At 41.2% G+C, this 21,494-nt stretch overlaps 1 protein-coding gene across 1 annotated transcript in view; it reads right to left on the bottom strand.

Moving 5' to 3' along the window:
* Nucleotides 1-21,494, bottom strand: part of LOC128645190 (serine/arginine-rich splicing factor 5) — a 62,907-nt gene that overhangs the window by 4,092 nt on the left and 37,321 nt on the right. Inside the window, exons 6-7 of the mRNA XM_053697998.1 lie at nt 14,390-14,463; nt 14,144-14,254 (exon numbers count right to left, since the gene is read on the bottom strand). Coding sequence (XP_053553973.1) covers nt 14,144-14,254; nt 14,390-14,463 — 185 coding nt within the window. The remainder of the gene's footprint in view (nt 1-14,143; nt 14,255-14,389; nt 14,464-21,494) is intronic.

The following is a 21,494-nucleotide window of genomic DNA, read 5'->3' as shown; positions in this document are numbered from 1 at the left end:
TACTACTTTGACTAAGACAATGGTTTTCTTGCCTTAATTACTACCTACATGCTCACAAACTACAGAATTTGACATAAAAACACACTGCATACTAACATACATTAAACTTTTGGACAGGGCCCCAACTTATTTACATCCATTTATCAAAATATTAGCTCCATGCTTCTTGAAAATCAATTAAAAATGCTGCATAATTTTACATTTAAAAAAACAGAATTTATGCTTACCTGATAAATTACTTTCTCCAACGGTGTGTCCGGTCCACGGCGTCATCCTTACTTGTGGGATATTCTCTTCCCCAACAGGAAATGGCAAAGAGTCCCAGCAAAGCTGGCCATATAGTCCCTCCTAGGCTCCGCCCACCCCAGTCATTCGACCGACGGACAGGAGGAAATATATATATATGAGAAACCATATGGTACCGTGGTGACTATAGTTAGAGAAAATAATTCATCAGACCTGATTAAAAAAACCAGGGCGGGCCGTGGACCGGACACACCGTTGGAGAAAGTCATTTATCAGGTAAGCATAAATTCTGTTTTCTCCAACATTGGTGTGTCCGGTCCACGGCGTCATCCATTACTTGTGGGAACCAATACCAAAGCTTTAGGACACGGATGAAGGGAGGGAGCAAATCAGGTTACCTAAACGGAAGGCACCACAGCTTGCAAAACCTTTCTCCCAAAAATAGCCTCCGAAGAAGCAAAAGTATCAAATTTGTAAAATTTGGCAAAAGTGTGCAGTGAAGACCAAGTCGCTGCCTTACATATCTGGTCAACAGAAGCCTCGTTCTTGAAGGCCCATGTGGAAGCCACAGCCCTAGTGGAGTGAGCTGTGATTCTTTCAGGAGGCTGCCGTCCGGCAGTCTCATAAGCCAATCGGATAATGCTTTTAAGCTAAAAGGAAAGAGAGGTAGAAGTCGCTTTTTGACCTCTCCTTTTACCAGAATAAACAACAAACAAGGAAGATGTTTGTCTGAAATCTTTAGTAGCCTCTAAATAGAACTTTAGAGCACGGACAACGTCCAAATTGTGTAACAAACGTTCCTTCTTTGAAACTGGATTCGGACACAAAGAAGGTACAACTATCTCCTGGTTAATATTTTTGTTAGAAACAACTTTCGGAAGAAAACCAGGCTTAGTACGCAAAACCACCTTATCTGCATGGAACACCAGATAGGGCGGAGAACACTGCAGAGCAGATAACTCTGAAACTCTTCTAGCAGAAGAAATAGTAACCAAAAACAAAACTTTCCAAGATAGTAACTTAATATCTATGGAATGTAAAGGTTCAAACGGAACCCCTTGAAGAACTGAAAGAACTAGATTTAGACTCCAGGGAGGAGTCAAAGGTCTGTAAACAGGCTTGATCCTAACCAGAGCCTGAACAAATGCTTGAACATCTGGCACAGCTGCCAGTCTTTTGTGCAATAAGACAGATAAAGCAGAGATCTGTCCCTTTAGAGAACTTGCAGATAATCCTTTCTCCAAACCTTCTTGTAGAAAGGATAGAATCTTAGGAATTTTTATCTTGTTCCATGGGAATCCTCTGGATTCACACCAACAGATATATTTTTTCCATATTTTATGGTAAATTTTTCTAGTTACAGGCTTTCTAGCCTGAATCAGAGTATCTATTACAGAATCTGAAAACCCACGCTTTGATAAGATCAAGCGTTCAATCTCCAAGCCGTCGGAGGGAATCCAGATTCGGATGTTCGAATGGACCCTGAACAAGAAGGTCCTGTCTCAAAGGTAGCTTCCATGGTGGAGCCGATGACATATTCACCAGGTCTGCATACCAAGTCCTGCGTGGCCACGCAGGAACTATCAAGATCACCGAAGCCCTCTCCTGATTGATCCTGGCTACCAGCCTGGGAATGAGAGGAAATGGTGGGAATACATAAGCTAGGTTGAAGGTCCAAGGTGCTACTAGTGCATCTACTAGGGTCGCCTTGGGATCCCTGGATCTGGACCCGTAGCAAGGAACCTTGAAGTTCCGACGAGACGCCATCAGATCCATGTCTGGAATGCCCCATAATTGAGTTATTTGGGCAAAGATTTCCGGATGGAGTTCCCACTCCCCCGGATGGAATGTCTGACGACTCAGAAAATCCGCTTCCCAATTTTCCACTCCTGGGATGTGGATCGCAGACAAGTGGCAGGAGTGATCCTCCGCCCATTGAATTATTTTGGTCACTTCTTTCATCGCCAGGGAACTCCTTGTTCCCCCCCCTGATGATTGATATATGCAACGGTCGTCATGTTGTCTGATTGGAACCTTATGAATTTGGCCTTTGCTAGTTGAGGCCAAGCTCTGAGAGCATTGAATATCGCTCTCAGTTCCAGAATGTTTATCGGGAGAAGAGACTCATCCCGAGACCATAGACCCTGAGCTTTCAGGGATTCCCAGACCGCGCCCCAGCCCACTAGACTGGCGTCGGTCGTGACAATGACCCACTCTGGTCTGCGGAAGCTCATTCCCTGGGACAGATTGTCCAGGGTCAGCCACCAACGGAGTGAATCTCTGGTCTTTTGATCTACTTGAATCATCGGAGACAAGTCTGTATAATCCCCATTCCACTGTTTGAGCATGCACAGTTGTAATGGTCTTAGATGAATTCGTGCAAAAGGAACTACGTCCATTGTTGCAACCATCAATCCTATTACCTCCATGCACTGCGCTATGGAAGGACGAGGAACAGAATGAAGTACTTGACAAGAGCTTAGAAGTTTTGATTTTCTGACCTCTGTCAGAAAAATCCTCATTTCTAAGGAATCTATTATTGTTCCCAAGAAGGGAACTCTTGTCGACGGGGACAGAGAACTTTTTTCTTTGTTCACCTTCCATCCGTGAGATCTGAGAAAGGCTAGGAAGATGTCCGTATGAGCCTTTGCTTTTGACAGGGACGACGCTTGTATTAGGATGTCGTCCAAGTAAGGTACTACTGCAATGCCCCTTGGTCTTAGAACCGCTAGAAGGGACCCGAGTACCTTTGTGAAAATCCTTGGAGCAGTGGCTAATCCGAATGGAAGTGCCACAAACTGGTAATGCTTGTCCAGAAAAGCGAACCTTAGGAACTGATGATGTTCCTTGTGGATAGGAATATGTAGGTACGCATCCTTTAAATCCACGGTAGTCATAAATTGACTTTCCTGGATAGTGGGTAGGATCGTTCGAATAGTTTCCATTTTGAACGATGGTACCCTGAGAAATTTGTTTAGGATCTTCAAATCCAAAATTGGTCTGAATGTTCCCTCTTTTTTGGGAACTACGAACAGCTTGGAATAAAATCCCATTCCTTGTTCTCTTATTGGAACTGGATGTATCACTCCCATCTTTAACAGGTCTTCTACACAATGTAAGAATGCCTGTCTCTTTATTTGGTTTGAGGATAAGTGAGACCTGTGGAACCTTCCCCTTGGGGGTAGTTCCTTGAATTCCAGGAGATAACCTTGAGAAACTATTTCTAGCGCCCAAGGATCCTGAACATCTCTTGCCCAAGCCTGAGCAAAGAGAGAGAGTCTGCCCCCCACTAGATCCGGTCCCGGATCGGGGGCTATCCTATCCCTTCATGCTGTTTTGGTAGCAGTGGTAGGCTTCTTGGCCTGCTTACCCTTGTTCCAGCCTTGCATTGGTTTCCAGGCTGGTTTGGGTTGTGAGGCATTACCCTCTTGTTTAGAGGATGCAGAATTAGAGGCTGGTCCGTTTCTGCGAAAGGGACGAAAATGAGGCTTATTTTTAGCCTTAAAAGACCTATCCTGTGGGAGGGCGTGGCCCTTTCCCCCAGTGATGTCTGAAATAATCTCTTTCAATTCTGGTCCAAATAATGTTTTACCTTTGAAAGGGATGTTAAGCAATTTTGTCTTGGAAGACACATCCGCTGACCAAGACTTTAGCCAAAGCGCTCTGCGCGCCACGATAGCAAACCCTGAATTTTTCACAGCTAATCTAGCTAATTGCAAAGCGGCATCTAAAACAAAAGAGTTAGCCAATTTAAGTGCGTGAACTCTGTCCATAACCTCCTCATATGGAGTTTCTCTACTGAGCGACTTTTCTAGTTCCTCGAACCAGAAACACGCTGCCGTAGTGACAGGAACAATGCCAGAAATTGGTTGTAGAAGGTAACCTTGCTGTACAAAAATCTTTTTAAGCAAACCTTCTAATTTTTTATCCATAGGATCTTTAAAAGCACAACTATCTTCGATAGGAATAGTAGTGCGTTTGTTTAGAGTAGAAACTGCCCCCTCGACCTTGGGGACTGTCTGCCATAAGTCCTTTCTGGGGTCGACTATAGGAAATAATTTCTTAAATATAGGGGGGGGAACAAAAGGTATGCCGGGCTTTTCCCACTCTTTATTTACTATGTCCGCCACCCGCTTGGGTATAGGAAAAGCGTCGGGGGGCACCGGAACCTCTAGGAACTTGTCCATCTTACATAATTTCTCTGGAATGACCAAATTGTCACAATCATCCAGAGTAGATAACACCTCCTTAAGCAGTGCGCGGAGATGTTCTAATTTAAATGTCACAACATCAGGTTCAGCTTGATGAGAAATTTTTCCTGAATCTGAGATTTCTCCCTCAGACAAAACCTCCCTCATGGCCCCTTCAGATTGGTGTGAGGGTATGTCAGAACAATTATCATCAGCGCCCTCTTGCTCTTCAGTGTTTAAAACAGAGCAATCGCGCTCTCTCTGATAAGTAGGCATTTGGATAAAAGATTTGCTATGGAGTTATCCATTACAGCCGTTAATTGTTGCATGGTAATAAGTATTGGCGCACTAGATGTACTAGGGGCCTCCTGTATGGGCAAAACTGGTGTAGACACAGTAGGGGATGATGTAGTATGTTTACTCCCATCATTTGAGGAATCATCTTGGGCAATATCATTATCTGTGGCATTACTGTCCTTACTTTGTTTGGACACTATGGCACAATTATCACATAAATTTAAATGGGGAGACACATTGGCTTTCATACATATAGAACATAGCTTATCTGAAGGTACAGACATGTTAAACAGGCTTAAACTTGTCAACAAAGCACAAAAAACGTTTTAAAATAAAACCGTTACTGTCTCTTTAAATTTCAAACTGAAAACACTTTATTACTGAATATGTGAAAAAGTATGAAGGAATTGTTCGAAAATTACCAAAATTTCACCACAGTGTCTTAAAGCATTAAAAGTATTGCACACCAAATTTCAGAGCTTTAACCCTTAAAATAACGGAACCGGAGCCGTTTTTAAATTTAACCCCTATACAGTCCCAGCTAGTCTTTGCTGAGACCCAACCAAGCCCAGAGGGGAATACGATACCAAATGACGCCTTCTAGAAGCTTTTTTAGTGATTCTTAGATCCTCACACATGCATCTGCATGCCCTGCTCTCCAAAAACAACTGCGCAGTAATGGCGCGAAAATGAGGCTCAGTCTATAACTAGAAAGACCCCCAGACTAAAAAAGGTGTCCAACACAGTGCCTGCCGTTTTTTAAACGTTCCCCAAGATTATAAATGCCAATTGTTAGCTAGAATCTGAATAATATGCCCCAATAAAGCAATCGATTTAGCCCATAAAAATGTCTACCAGTTTTTTAGCCCTTTTTAAGCCCTTTATTCTTTTATGTTTGACTAAGAAAATGGCTTACCGGTCCCCATGAGGGGAAATGACAGCCTTCCAGCATTACTCAGTCTTGTTAGAAATATGGCTAGTCATACCTTAAGCAGAAAAGTCTGCTAACTGTTTCCCCCAACTGAAGTTACTTCATCTCAACAGTCCTATGTGGAAACAGCAATCGATTTTAGTTACTGTCTGCTAAAATCATCTTCCTCTTACAAACAGAAATCTTCATCCTTTTCTGTTTCAGAGTAAATAGTACATACCAGCACTATTTTAAAATAACAAACACTTGATAGAAGAATAAAAACTACATTAAAACACCAAAAAACTCTTAACCATCTCCGTGGAGATGTTGCCTGTGCAACGGCAAAGAGAATGACTGGGGTGGGCGGAGCCTAGGAGGGACTATATGGCCAGCTTTGCTGGGACTCTTTGCCATTTCCTGTTGGGGAAGAGAATATCCCACAAGTAAGGATGACGCCGTGGACCGGACACACCAATGTTGGAGAAAACAAAAGTAACAGAACCAAAAACAGGATTTTTCTACTCACTCAATACCTCTCTACAAGTTCTGACTAACAGCACATGAAATGGGAGAAGATTCTATACAATTGGGTTAATAAATAGGTCAGACATTTAGTGATGACTGATCTGTGTGCGCTCCTCAAGGTAAAAATTACATTTAATGAGAGGGCTATGTGCATAAGAAATTGGGGAATATTAGTAAGTCAGGACAGAGAAACCCAAGACAAAAATTCTGATCCAAGGAAAGACTGAAGAATGAACTCACATAAAGTGCAATGAGATCTGTGAAACAACTGGTCAAATGAATTGTGCATCGATTACATTGCTTAATCTTATACAAGACTCTGGGTATCACAAAAATAGGTGAGAAAATATAGGCTATGGAAGAGTTAAAAACAATGGCCACTATATCTAAAAAGGTAGCTTGAGAATCCTTGGTTCAAGATCTATAGATTGGAACTTTGTAGCTCAGTCTGAAAGCAATGAGCTCTACAAGGGTATACAAGTGCTCGGTGAGATTGAAACAGCTACGATGAAAACAAAAGAAAAAGCAATGTCTGGGATAACTGCTGGGGTGAGCAAGCTTTGTTTTAAGGTTGGTTACAATTATTCAGTTATTGCTTGTTAACTTTAGGTATTTTTCCAAAAGGTTTTTGCTTAAAGGTACACTGAACCCAAATTTTTTCTTTTGTGATTCAGATAGAGCATGACATTTTAAGCATCTTTCTAATTTTCTCCTATTATCAATTGTTCTTCATTCTCTTGGAATCTTTATTTGAAATGCAAGAATGTAAGTTTAGATGCCGGCCCATTTATGGTGAACAACCTAGGTTGTCCTTGCTGATTGGTGGATAAATTCATCCACCAATCAAAAACTGCTGTCCAGAGTTCTGAACCAAGAAAAAAAAGCTTAGATGCCTTCTTTTTTATATAAAGATAGCAAGAGAACAAAGAAACATTGATAACAGGAGTAAATTAGAAAGTTGCTTAAAATTGCATTTTCTTTCTGAATCACAAAAGAAACATTTTGGGTTCAGTGTCCCTTTAATTATGGAAGTAAACTGTGAATAATAATAATACTAATAATGTAAATTTGGGTTATTAAATCTCTGTGAGCGTTAAGTCAGCAGAAGGTATGGTAACAACTTTACAGTTTATATGAATGTTATAAAGCGGGTTAGTGATGCAGACATTTAACACCAAGTGCCTTGTAATTCACATGTGGGGTGGGGACAGGGATATACATAAGATCTGACTGGAATCTATCCAGCAAGAATAAAAAGAGAAACACCTTTAAAAAAAAATATTGGAAGGAGAAGGAAAACATAATTTATGCTTACCTGATAAATTTATTTCTCTTGTGGTGTATCCAGTCCACGGATCATCCATTACTTGTGGGATATTCTCCTTCCCAACAGGAAGTTGCAAGAGGATCACCCACAGCAGAGCTGCTATATAGCTCCTCCCCTAACTGCCATATCCAGTCATTCGACCGAAACAAGCCGAGAAAGGAGAAACCATACGGTGCAGTGGTGACTGTTGTTTAAATTAAAATTTAGACCTGCCTTAAAAAGGACAGGGCGGGCCGTGGACTGGATACACCACAAGAGAAATAAATTTATCAGGTAAGCATAAATTATGTTTTCTCTTGTAAGGTGTATCCAGTCCACGGATCATCCATTACTTGTGGGATACCAATACCAAAGCTAAAGTACACGGATGAAGGGAGGGACAAGGCAGGCTTAAATGGAAGGAACCACTGCCTGTAGAACCTTGCTCCCAAAAATAGCCTCCGAAGAAGCAAAAGTATCAAATTTGTAAAATTTTGAAAAGGTATGAAGCGAAGACCAAGTCGCCGCCTTGCAAATCTGTTCAACAGAAGCCTCATTTTTAAAGGCCCAGGTGGAAGCCACAGCTCTAGTAGAATGAGCTGTAATCCTTTCAGGGGGCTGCTGTCCAGCAGTCTCATAGGCTAAGCGTATTACGCTCCGAAGCCAAAAAGAAAGAGAGGTTGCCAAAGCTTTTTGACCTCTCCTCTGTCCAGAGTAAACAACAGTGTAGATGTTTGGCGAGAATCTTTAGTAGCTTGTAAGCAAAAGTTTAAAGCACGAACCACGTTCAGATTATGTAAAAGACGTTTAATATCAATGGAATGAAGGGGTTCAAACGGAACCCCTTGAACTTTAAGAACCAAGTTTAATCTCCATGGTGGAGCAACAGGTTCAAACACAGGCTTAATTCTAACCAAAGCCTGACAAAAAGCTTGAACGTCTGGAACTTCAGCCAGACGCGCGCTTGTGCAAAAGAATAGACAGAGCAGAAATCTGTCCCTTTAAAGAACTAGCTGATAATCCTTTTTCCAAACCCTCTTGGAGAAAGGACAATATCCTAGGAATCCTAACCTTACTCCATGAGTAATTCTTGGATTCACACCAATAAAGTTATTTACGCCATATCTTATGGTAGATTTTCCTGGTGACAGGCTTTCGTGCCTGTATTAAGGTATCAATGACTGACTCGGAGAAGCCACGCTTTGATATAATCAAGCGTTCAATCTCCATGCAGTCACTCTCAGAGAAATTAGATTTGGATGATTGAAAGGACCTTGTAGTAGAAGGTCTTGTCTCAGAGGCAGGGTCCATGGTGGAAAGGATGACATGTCCACTAGGTCTGCATACCAGGTCCTGCGTGGCCACGCAGGCGCTATCAAGATCACTGATGCTCTCTCCTGTTTGATTTTGGCAATCAGTCGAGGGAGCAGAGGAAACGGTGGAAACACATAAGCCAGGTTGAAGAACCAAGGTGCTGCTAGAGCATCTATCAGTGCCGCTTCTGGGTCCCTGGACCTGGATCCGTAACAAGGAAGTTTGGCGTTCTGGCGAGATGCCATGAGATCCAGTTCTGGTTTGCCCCAACGATGAACCAATTGAACAAACACCTCCGGATGGAGTTCCCACTCCCCCGGATGAAAAGTCTGACGACTTAGAAAATCCGCCTCCCAGTTCTCTACACCTGGGATATGGATTGCTGATAGGTGGCAAGAGTGAGTCTCTGCCCAGCGAATTATCTTGGAGACTTCCAGCATCGCTAGGGAACTCCTGGTTCCCCCTTGATGGTTGATGTAAGCCACAGTCGTGATGTTGTCCGACTGAAATCTGATTAACCTCAGGGTTGCTAACTGAGGCCAAGCTAGAAGAGCATTGAATATTGCTCTTAACTCCAGAATATTTATTGGGAGGAGTTTCTCCTCCTGAGTCCACGATCCCTGAGCCTTCAGGGAATTCCAGACTGCACCCCAACCTAGAAGGCTGGCATCTGTTGTTACAATTGTCCAATCTGGCCTGCGAAAGGTCATACCTTTGGACAGATGGACCCGAGATAGCCACCAGAGAAGAGAATCTCTGGTCTCTTGATCCAGATTCAGCAGAGGGGACAGATCTGTGTAATTCCCATTCCACTGACTGAGCATGCATAGTTGCAGCGGTCTGAGATGAAGGCGCGCAAATGGCACTATGTCCATTGCCGCTACCATTAAGCCGATTACTTCCACCGAAGGGCGCGGAATAGAATAAACACGGCAAGATTTTAGAAGCTTTGATAACCTGGATTCTGTCAGGTAAATCTTCATTTCTACAGAATCTATAAGAGTCCCTAGGAAGGAGACTCTTGTGAGTGGGGATAGAGAACTCTTTTCCTCGTTCACCTTCCACCCATGTGACCTGAGAAATGCCAGAACTATGTCCGTATGTGACTTGGCAATCTGAAAGCTTGACGCCTGTATCAGGATGTCGTCCAGATAAGGGGCCACTGAAATACCTTGCGGTCTTAGAACCGCCAGAAGCGATCCCAGAACCTTTGTAAAGATTCTTGGAGCTGTAGCTAACCCGAAGGGAAGAGCCACAAATTGGCAATGCCTGTCCAGAAAGGCAAACCTTAGGAACCGATGATCTTTGTGAATCGGTATGTGAAGGTAAGCATCCTTCAAATACACTGTGGTCATGTATGGACCCTCCTGGATCATAGGTAGGATGGTCCGAATAGTTTCCATTTTGAACGATGGAACCCTGAGGAATTTGTTTAAGATCTTTAGATCCAAAATGGGTCTGAAGGTTCCCTCTTTTTTGGGAACCACAAACAGATTTGAATAAAAACCCTGTCCCTGTTCCGTCTGTGGAACTGGACAGATCACTCCCATAATTAGGAGGTCTTGCACACAGCGTAAGAATGCCTCTTTCTTTATCTCGTTTACAGATAATCTCGAAAGGTGAAATCTCCCTTGAGGGGGGGAAGCTTTGAAGTCCAGAAGATATCCCTGAGATATGATCTCCAACGCCCAGGGATCTTGAACATCTCTTGCCCACGCCTGGGCGAAGAGAGAAAGTCTGCCCCCTACTAGATCAGTTACCGGATAGGGGGCCGTTCCTTCATGCTGTCTTAAGAGGCCGCAGCAGGCTTTCTGGCCTGCTTGCCCTTGTTCCAGGACTGGGTAGGTTTCCAGCCCGGCTTGGATTGAGCAAAAGTTCCCTCTTGTCTTGTAGCAGAGGAAGTTGATGCTGCACCTGCCTTGAAGTTTCGAAAGGCACGAAAATTAGACTGTTTGGCCTTTGATTTGGCCCTGTCCTGAGGAAGGGCATGACCCTTACCTCCAGTAATGTCAGCAATAATTTCCTTCAAAACCAGGCCCGAATAGGGTCTGCCCCTTGAAGCGAATGTTAAGTAATTTAGACTTTGAAGTCACGTCAGCTGACCAAGATTTAAGCCATAGCGCCCTACGCGCCTGGATGGCGAATCCAGAATTCTTAGCCGTTAGTTTAGTCAAATGAACAATGGCATTAGAAACAAAAGAATTAGCTAGCTTAAGTGTTCTAAGCTTGTCAAGTATTTCAGTCAATGGAGTAGCTGTCTGAAAGGCCTCTTCCAGAGACTCAAACCAGAACGCCGCAGCAGCAGTGACAGGCGCAATGCATGCAAGGGGCTGCAGGATAAAACCTTGTTGAATAAACATTTTCTTAAGGTAACCTAATTTTTTATCCATTGGATCTGAAAAAGCACAACTGTCCTCGACAGGGATAGTGGTACGCTTTGCTAAAGTAGAAACTGCTCCCTCCACCTTAGGGACCGTCTGCCATAAGTCCCGTGTGGTGGCGTCTATTGGAAACATTTTTCTAAAAATAGGAGGGGGGAAAACGGCACACCGGGTCTATCCCACTCCTTATTAATAATTTCTGTAAACCTTTTAGGTATTGGAAAAACATCAGTACACACCGGCACTGCATAGTATTTATCCAGTCTACACAATTTCTCTGGCACTGCAATTGTGTCACAGTCATTCAGAGCAGCTAACACCTCCCCAAGCAATACACGGAGGTTCTCAAGCTTAAATTTAAAAGTAGAAATATCTGAATCAGGTTTCCCCGAATCAGAAATGTCACCCACAGACTGAAGCTCTCCTTCCTCAGCTTCTGCATATTGTGAAGCAGTATCAGACATGGACCTTAAAGCATCTGCGCGCTCTGTACTACGTCTAACCCCAGAGCTATCGTGCTTTCCTCTAAAGTCTGGCTAATACCGCTAACAGGGTATTATCCATGATTGCCGCCATGTCCTGCAAAGTAATCGCTATGGGCGTCTTTGATGTACTTGGCGCCATTTTAGCGTGAGTCCCTTGAGCGGGAGTCAAAGGGTCCGACACGTGGGGAGAGTTAGTCGGCATAATTTCCCCCTCGTCAGAACCCTCTAGTGATACATTTTTTAAAGATAAAAGCTGATCTTCGTTTAAAGTGAAATCAATACATTTAGTACACATTCTCATATGGGGTTCCACCATGGCTTTTAAACATAATGAACAAGGAGTTTCCTCTATGTCAGACATGTTTATACAGACTAGCAATGAGACTAGCAAGCTTGGAAAACACTTGATTTAAAGTTAAACAAGCAATATAAAAAACGTTACTGTGCCTTTAAGAGAAACAATTTTTGCTAAAATTTGAAATAACAGTGAAAAAAGGCAGTTAAACTAACAAATTTTTTACAGTGTAAGTAACAAGTTAGCAGAGCATTGCACCCACTTGCAAATGGATGATTAACCCCTTAATACCAAAAACTGATTTACAAAATGAAAAAAAAAGTTTTTAAACAGTCACAACAACTGCCACAGCTCCACTGTGGCTTTACCTTCCTCAATACACGACTTTTGAAGCCTTTTGAGCCCTCAGATATCTCCTATAGCATGCAGGGGACTGCTGAGGGAAGCTGAATGTCTCTGTCTGTAATTTTAACTGCGCAAAAAAAAAAAAAAAAAAAAAAATTCGCTAAAATAGGCCCCTCCCACTCATACTGCAACAGTGGAAAGCCTCCGGAAACTGTCTCTAGGCAAAAATCAAGCCAGCCATGTGGAAAAAACTAGGCCCCAATAAGTTTTATCACCAAAGCATATATAAAAACGATTAAACATGCCAGCAAACGTTTTATATTGCACATTAATCAGAGTATATACCTCTGGTAGCAAGCCTGATACTAGTCGCTATTAAATCACTGTATTAAGGCTTAACTTACATTACTCCGGTATCAGCAGCATTTTCTAGCAAATTCCATCCCTAGAAAAATTTAAACTGCACATACCTTATTGCAGGATACCATGCACGCCATTCTCCCTCTGAAGTTACCTCACCCCTCAGACATATGTGAACAGCAGTGGATCTTAGTTACTTCTGCTAAGATCATAGAAAAACGCAGGCAGATTCTTCTTCTAAATGCTGCCTGAGATAAAATAGTACAACTCCAGTACCATTTAAAAACAAACTTTTGATTGAAGAAAAAACTAACTATATTACACCACTTTCCTCTTACTACCTCCAGCTATGTTGAGAGTTGCAAGAGAATGACTGGATATGGTAGTTAGGGGAGGAGCTATATAGCAGCTCTGCTGTGGGTGATCCTCTTGCAACTTCCTGTTGGGAAGGAGAATATCCCACAAGTAATGGATGATCCGTGGACTGGATACACCTTACAAGAGAAAAGGGCACATGGAGATAGTCTCCTGTTGGACAAATTTTCTTGAAGTTTCTGCTTATTTTCAAGAGGGTAATATATACGTTTATTAAGTTTATAATGGTATATTTAAAGCTCCAAAATATGCTTTAAACTAAGGGATGGTATCTATTAAGGATGTGCAATTGGATCCTTTGTGAGGATCCGAATGCGAAAGTAAGCAGCTTCACATTTCCTTCGGATATTTTCATAGCCAGATCGATTCCTGTAAAAGATCCCCACTCTAAGATCTGGATCTTTTACACAGGAATCAATCTGGCTACAAAAATATCAAAGGGAATGAGTGGCTGCTTACTTTTGCATTCAGATTTTCACAAAAGATCTGAATGCACATCCCTAGTATCTATAAAAAATATTTTTTCATATAATGTAGACATTATATAAATAAAAAACTACATGCTGCACCAATCTTGCCTGTGTTCTGTAACTGTTCTATACACATCTACAGACTGCAAACTCAAGAATGATTAATCACTCCTCACTGCTGTCCTCAACATAAAGTGTGAGTACATGTTTGCACACATATAATAACCGGAAATATGTTAAACAAAAAGAAACACACTTTTGATATATACTCTTTATAACAAAATGGTGTTAATATAATAATATTAAAATTGTGTAACGTAACAGATTATTTGAAAGTAGCAAATAAATAATAAAAATATGCAAACAGTGATTAGTTGGTGACTATGTCTTAGATAAAAGTGAAAGAAAAGAAAATATTTCAATGTTTTCATGTACACTGTTTGTATATCTCAAATGTAATTATACCCTACAAAAACAGGATACAATGATGAGATAAGAAAATCTACATAAATACAAATCCAGACATCTATTGGGGTTTCCACTGGGATGTAAGAACTACTGCTTTGTACCTCCCTCGATCCCTGCAATTTTTTTTTATCAGTATTCTTATCCCATTTTAGAATATAAATAGATTATCTAACCTGGTATTTTTGCGATCTTCAACGAGTTTTATTTTACGGCCACTGAGCTCCGTGCCATCCAGTTTATCCAAAGCATTCTTCATATCAGTATAAGACGCAAACTCAACAACCCTTTAAAAAAGAAAGTTATATGTACTGTATTTTTATTCAACACATGTTGGACAAAAACTTTTTTTTTTTTTTAAATAATTTACAGAACTGTTATTGCTACACAGCAATTTGTAAAAATGTACAAGAAATACATACCCTTCATTCCGGTTACTTCGGTGAGCATCCACATAGGTTACGTCTCCAGCTTTTCGCATAAAATCCTTCAGATCCTGTAGTGTATAATTCAGACAGTTAAGGTTGTCATTCAACAAAATCTAGAAGACATACTCTTTAATGGTGCTACTGAAAAAATATGAAAGCCGTTATTAAATAATTAGAATAAATTCATATAGAAAGAAAAGGCTGATGTCACTGAAAATGAACACTACAGCAAATCAATTATTTCTGTGAGCACACTTTCAGCACATCATTGGACTGTAATGTGGAAGCATTTACTACATTAGCTTTACTTTAGAAACAGCAATAAATGCGAACAGCAGGTGTTTATTTTCATGTTAATTATTTTCTGACTTAAATGTAAGGTGTATTTAATATAATTTTTCCAAGCCCAATTTACTTACCACAACAAAAAACACGGCTTGTAGGTACCTTAAGCAAAGAGTCGCATGTCCATAACCTAGTTGGCCAAGTGAGAAACTCACTTACATGAGAAAGGCGGAAGGCGGCAGGAGAGCTCCAGAGCCTCATTAACTGAGAAGTAAACCCTGAAACCACTGGATGCCATCACTGGAAGTGGCAACAGAACCTGAGGCTGACCTGAGCTAGCCACTCTTGCTCAAATCTGGGTAAACCAAGATCTAGACCGGCAAAGCGGAAGGGTGATAGGAACCAAAAGGAAACTTCAGAACAGGCCCAGCCCTAGAATTGCAGCCATTAGCAAACCAAAAATTCTTGGGATCTCATCCACACAAGAGAAACGAGGATTAACCCAAAGAAAGGCTGTTAAAAGAGGTTCAAAATGCACTTGGTTAGATATATTACTGAGAAAAAAAAATATATAGAAAAACAAGAAAAAAAAAAAAGTTTACAACATAGGATGGTGGTTCAAGGTTAATTTAAACCCTAAGGAGTGCACGAAAACCTTGTAATGTGAATACTGTGGGGGAAAAAAGGTTTTGTTTATATTTTAAAAACCAAGCCACCCTCAAAACTACACTATGTAATATTTGTTCAGGATTTTAACATTTGTAAACATATTTGTCAAAAGATCATGATCATTAAACTGATCATTAAAATACCTCTGATTAGTTTTACAAATGAGCAGAATCCCTACAAATCATATCAAGGATATGCACACAAAATAAAAAAACATCAAAGGAAATTGAAAAATAAAAAGTACATAAATACACAAATAACCCATTTCGGAACTCCGGGTGAACTTTAACCACATCTGAATCAGCATTCACAGTGCTTCTACCTCATATAATAATTAACATAGTTAGAAAAAGGCATAAACTGCTTTTAGGGCTTTACGCAGAATTTTGTTGAATATAAAGACTTTATATTCCAGTAATTTCTTTTAAGAGATAGCACTAGAACAGTAAATTAATATTTACAGGGAGGGGAAGAAATGACTAACCAAATTCTTCAACAGCACAAGCATTATTCACATTGATGTGCATGTTTAGTTAAATAGACCTTAGATCATGGTCTCTTAAAGGGTCATGAAAACCCAAACATCTTTCTTTCATTATTCAGATAGAGCATGCAATTTTGAACACTTTTCCAATTTATTTAATCTAATTTGTTTTGTACTCTTGGTATCCTTTGATGAAAAGGATACCCGAGTAGGCTCAGGAGCAGCAATGCATTACTGGGAGATAGCTGATTGGCAGCTGCACATATACAATAATAGAAGTAAAATTTGAAAGTGGTTTAAATTGTATGCTCTGTCACTTGTTTTCAAACCTGTCCTCAGGCCTCCCTAACAGGCCACATTTTGAGGATCTCTGAACTAGAGCACAGGTGAAACAATCAGCTGATTAGTAAACCTGGTTATTTTACCTGCTCTCATCCAAGGTAATCCAGAAAATCTGGTCTGTTGGAGGCATGAGGACAGATTTGAAAACCAGTGCTCTATGTGAGTGAATAAATAATATTAAGTTTCATTTCCCTTTAATTTCAGTTCTCATGGCACATCAGGTTAGATTTTCAGAATTACCTCAGTGAGAGCAGGTTAATAACCATGGTCCTGAAAATCTAGTCTGTTTGTGTACCCTAAGAACCGGAATTGAGAAAAACTAAAAGAACAAGGTAGGCAGAAAATAAAAAATGTTCCAGAAATAAAAAAAAGTTTATTTTCAATCAAAATATGATTTGAAACAATATTACAATGTAGTCTCACCTTCCTTAAAGGGCAACTGCCAGTGTGCAATGCTTCTAACAGTTATCTGTGCGGCACAAACATGCACCCTCTGGACTTAACCATAGTGACATTTCGGGGTAAACATACTGCTTCCTCAGATCTGGTCTGTCTTTTTGTGAAATAATTATGTAAAGAGAGTATTATTGTGTTGTGCAGTTTACATATTCTATGATTGGCTAGTATAAGAGGTCCTACTTTAGACTTTGTGCCCCTTACTGATATTCGATTTCTGGAGATGCCTCTTATTTTAATAAATGATTTAAAAACCATTAGGTTGCTTGACACACAATTCTGTTTTAAAGCAGTGTTAATAAATGAATAATGTGCTTTGTTTCTCTTCCAACAATATCCTTCTAAAAAATACAGCCAGTGCTTTATAGGTTACATGTAATCTCAAAATTAAAATAAACTGCAAACTATTTTAAGCACAGAGGGACTTTAAGTCATATTGTTTTTGAGAAGCTTTTAAAAAAAAAATTCATGCAAAATGAATCAAAACCCTTAAATATTTAGAGCACACTCTTAAAACAATCTATACGAATCCATGAAATATGAAGGCGTCAAAATAAAATTAACCTTGCAAATCCTTAAAGGAATACTAAACCCAATTTTTTTCTTTCATGATTCAGATAGAGCATGAGATTTTAAGCACCTTTCTAATTTACTCCTATTATCAATTTTTCTTTGTTCTCATGCTATCTTGATTTGAAAAAGCAGTACTGTAAGCTTTAGAGCCAGACAATTTTTTGTTCAGCACATGGGTAGCACTTGCTGATTTGTGGCTAAATGTAGCAAACCAATCAGCAGCTCTACCAAGATGCTGAACTAAAAAATGGGCCGGCTCCTAACCTTTTATTACTGCTTTTTCAAATCAAGATAACATGAGAACAAAGAAAAATTGATAATAGGAGTAAATTAGAAAGTTGCTTAAAATTGCATGCTCTATCTGAATCATGAAAGAAAAAATGTGGTGTTAGTATCCCTTTAACTCTGCTCTTGCCATTCTAAAAGAAAACCACACTGAATAAAAGCCTATTGAATTAAATTACATTACAGCATCCATTAATCCTTTTCAAATAAACCACAGCTATGTAACATCAACTGCTGTTATGGGAGAGCAAGGTTTGCACAAGAAATGTTATAACCTCATTTTGTCAAGTATGCAAATATGCCAAAAACATAATTTATGCTTACCTGATAAATTCCTTTCTTCTGTTGTGCGATCAGTCCACGGGTCATCATTACTTCTGGGATATAACTCCTCCCCAACAGGAAATGCAAGAGGATTCACCCAGCAGAGCCGATACAGCTCCTCCCCTCTACGTCAGTCCCAGTCATTCGACCAAGAATCAACGAGAAAGGAGTAACCAAGGGTGAAGTGGTGACTGGAGTATAATTTAAAAGATATTTACCTGCCTTAAAAAACAGGGCGGGCCGTGGACTGATCGCACAACAGAAGAAAGGAATTTATCAGGTAAGCATAAATTATGTTTTCTTCTGTTATGTGCGATCAGTCCACGGGTCATCATTACTTCTGGGATACCAATACCAAAGCAAAAGTACACGGATGACGGGAGGGATAGGCAGGCTCATTATACAGAAGGAACCACTGCCTGAAGAACCTTTCTCCCAAAAATAGCCTCCGAAGAAGCAAAAGTGTCAAATTTGTAAAATTTGGAAAAAGTATGAAGCGAAGACCAAGTTGCAGCCTTGCAAATCTGTTCAACAGAGGCCTCATTCTTAAAGGCCCAAGTGGAAGCCACAGCTCTAGTGGAATGAGCTGTAATTCTTTCAGGAGGCTGCTGTCCAGCAGTCTCATAGGCTAAACGTATTATGCTACGAAGCCAAAAAGAGAGAGAGGTAGCAGAAGCTTTTTGACCTCTCCTCTGTCCAGAATAAACGACAAACAGGGAAGAAGTTTGGCGAAAATTTTTAGTTGCCTGCAAGTAGAACTTGAGGGCACGAACTACATCCAGATTGTGTAGAAGACGTTCCTTCTTTGAAGAAGGATTTGGACACAAGGATGGAACAACAATCTCTTGATTGATATTCCTGTTAGTAACTACCTTAGGTAAGAACCCAGGTTTAGTACGCAGAACTACCTTATCTGTGTGAAAAATCAGATAAGGAGAATCACAATGTAATGCTGATAACTCAGAGACTCTTCGAGCCGAGGAAATAGCCATTAAAAACAGAACTTTCCAAGATAAAAATTTTATATCAATGGAATGAAGGGGTTCAAATGGAACACCTTGTAAAACGTTAAGAACTAAATTTAAACTCCATGGCGGAGCAACGGCTTTAAACACAGGCTTGATCCTAGCTAAAGCTTGACAAAAAGCCTGGACGTCTGGATTTTCTGACAGACGCCTGTGTAACAAGATGGACAGAGCTGAAATCTGTCCCTTTAATGAACTAGCCGATAAACCCTTTTCTAAACCTTCTTGTAGAAAAGACAATATCCTAGGGATCCTAACCTTACTCCAGGAGTAACGTTTGGATTCGCACCAGTATAGGTATTTGCGCCATATTTTATGGTAAATCTTTCTGGTAACAGGCTTCCTAGCCTGAATCAGGGTATCAATAACCGACTCAGAAAAACCACGCTTTGATAAAATCAAGCGTTCAATTTCCAAGCAGTCAGTTTCAGAGAAGTTAGATTTTGATGTTTGAATGGACCCTGTATCAGAAGGTCCTGTCTTAGAGGTAGAGACCAAGGTGGACAGGATGACATGTCCACTAGATCTGCATACCAAGTCCTGCGTGGCCATGCAGGCGCTATTAGAATCACAGATGCTCTCTCTTGTTTGATTTTCGCAATCAATCGAGGAAGCAGCGGGAAGGGTGGAAACACATAAGCCATCCCGAAGTTCCAAGGTGCTGTCAAAGCATCTATCAGAACCGCTCCCGGATCCCTGGATCTGGACCCGTAGTGAGGAAGTTTGGCGTTCTGGCGAGACGCCATGAGATCTATCTCTGGTTTGCCCCAACGTCGAAGTATTTGGGCAAAAATTTCCGGATGAAGTTCCCACTCTCCCGGATGAAAAGTCTGGCGACTCAAGAAATCCGCCTCCCAGTTCTCCACTCCCGGGATGTGGATTGCTGACAGATGGCAAGAGTGAGACTCTGCCCAGCGAATTATCTTTGATACTTCCATCATTGCTAGGGAGCTTCTTGTCCCTCCCTGATGGTTGATGTAAGCTACAGTCGTGATATTGTCCGACTGAAACCTGATGAACCCCTGAGTTGTTAATTGGGGCCAAGCTAGAAGGGCATTGAGAACTGCCCTCAATTCCAGAATGTTTATTGGAAGGAGACTCTCCTCCTGATTCCATAATCCCTGAGTCTTCAGAGAATTCCAGACAGCGCCCCAACCTAGCAGGCTGGCGTCTGTTGTTACGATTGTCCAGTCTGGCCTGCTGAATGGCATCCCCCTGGACAGGTGTGGTCGATAAAGCCACCATAGAAGAGAATTTCTGGTCTCTTGATTCAGATTCAGGGTAGGGGACAAATCTGAGTAATCCCCATTCCACTGACTTAGCATGCACAATTGCAGCGGTCTGAGGTGTAGGCGTGCAAAAGGTACTATGTCCATTGCCGCTACCATTAAGCCGATCACCTCCATGCATTGAGCCACTGACGGGTGTTGAATGGAATGAAGGACACGGCATGCATCCTGAAGCCTTGTTAACCTGTCTTCTGTCAGGTAAATCTTCATTTCTACAGAATCTATAAGAGTCCCCAAGAATGGAACTCTTGTGAGAGGAAAAAGAGAACTTTTCTTTTCGTTCACTTTCCATCCATGCGACCTTAGAAATGCCAGAACTAACTCTGTATGAGACTTGGCAGTTTGAAAGCTTGAAGCTTGTATTAGAATGTCGTCTAGGTACGGAGCTACCGAAATCCCTCGCGGTCTTAGTACCGCCAGAAGGGCACCCAGAACCTTTGTGAAGATTCTTGGGGCCGTAGCCAATCCGAATGGAAGAGCTACAAACTGGTAGTGCCTGTCTAGGAAGGCAAACCGTAGATACCGTTGATGATCTTTGTGAATCGGTATGTGAAGGTAAGCATCTTTTAAATCCACTGTGGTCATGTACTGACCCTTTTGGATCATAGGTAAGATTGTCCGAATAGTTTCCATTTTGAACGATGGAACTCTTAGGAATTTGTTTAGAATCTTTAAATCTAAGATTGGCCTGAAAGTTCCCTCTTTTTTGGGAACCACAAACAGGTTTGAGTAGAACCCTTGTCCTTGTTCCGACCGCGGAACTGGATGGATCACTCCCATTAATAACAGATCTTGTACACAGCGTAGAAACGCTTCTTTCTTTATCTGGTTTGTTGACAACCTTGACAGATGAAATCTCCCTTTTGGGGGAGATAATTTGAAGTCTAGAAGGTATCCCTGAGATATGATCTCCAGCGCCCAGGGATCCTGAACATCTCTTGCCCAGGCTTGAGCGAAGAGAGAAAGTCTGCCCCCCACTAGATCCGGTCCCGGATCGGGGGCTCTCGGTTCATGCTGTTTTTGGGGCAGCAGCAGGTTTCCTGGCCTGTTTGCCCTTATTCCAGGACTGGTTAGGTTTCCAGCCTTGCCTGTAACGAGCAACAGCTCCTTCCTGTTTTGGTGCAGTGGAGGTTGACGCTGCTCCAGTTTTGAAATTCCGAAAGGGACGAAAATTAGACTGTCTAGCCTTAGCTTTGGCTTTGTCTTGAGGTAGGGCGTGGCCCTTACCTCCTGTAATGTCAGCGATAATTTCTTTCAACCCGGGCCCAAATAAAGACTGCCCCTTGAAAGGTATATTAAGTAATTTGGACTTAGAAGTAACATCAGCTGACCAGGATTTTAGCCACAGTGCTCTACGTGCCTGTATG

Source organism: Bombina bombina, chromosome 1 (genome assembly GCF_027579735.1).
Source record: "Bombina bombina isolate aBomBom1 chromosome 1, aBomBom1.pri, whole genome shotgun sequence".
Lineage (NCBI taxonomy): Eukaryota > Metazoa > Chordata > Amphibia > Anura > Bombinatoridae > Bombina > Bombina bombina.
Note: the sequence above shows the minus strand (reverse complement) of the source record. Positions and strands in the feature narration are given on the sequence as shown.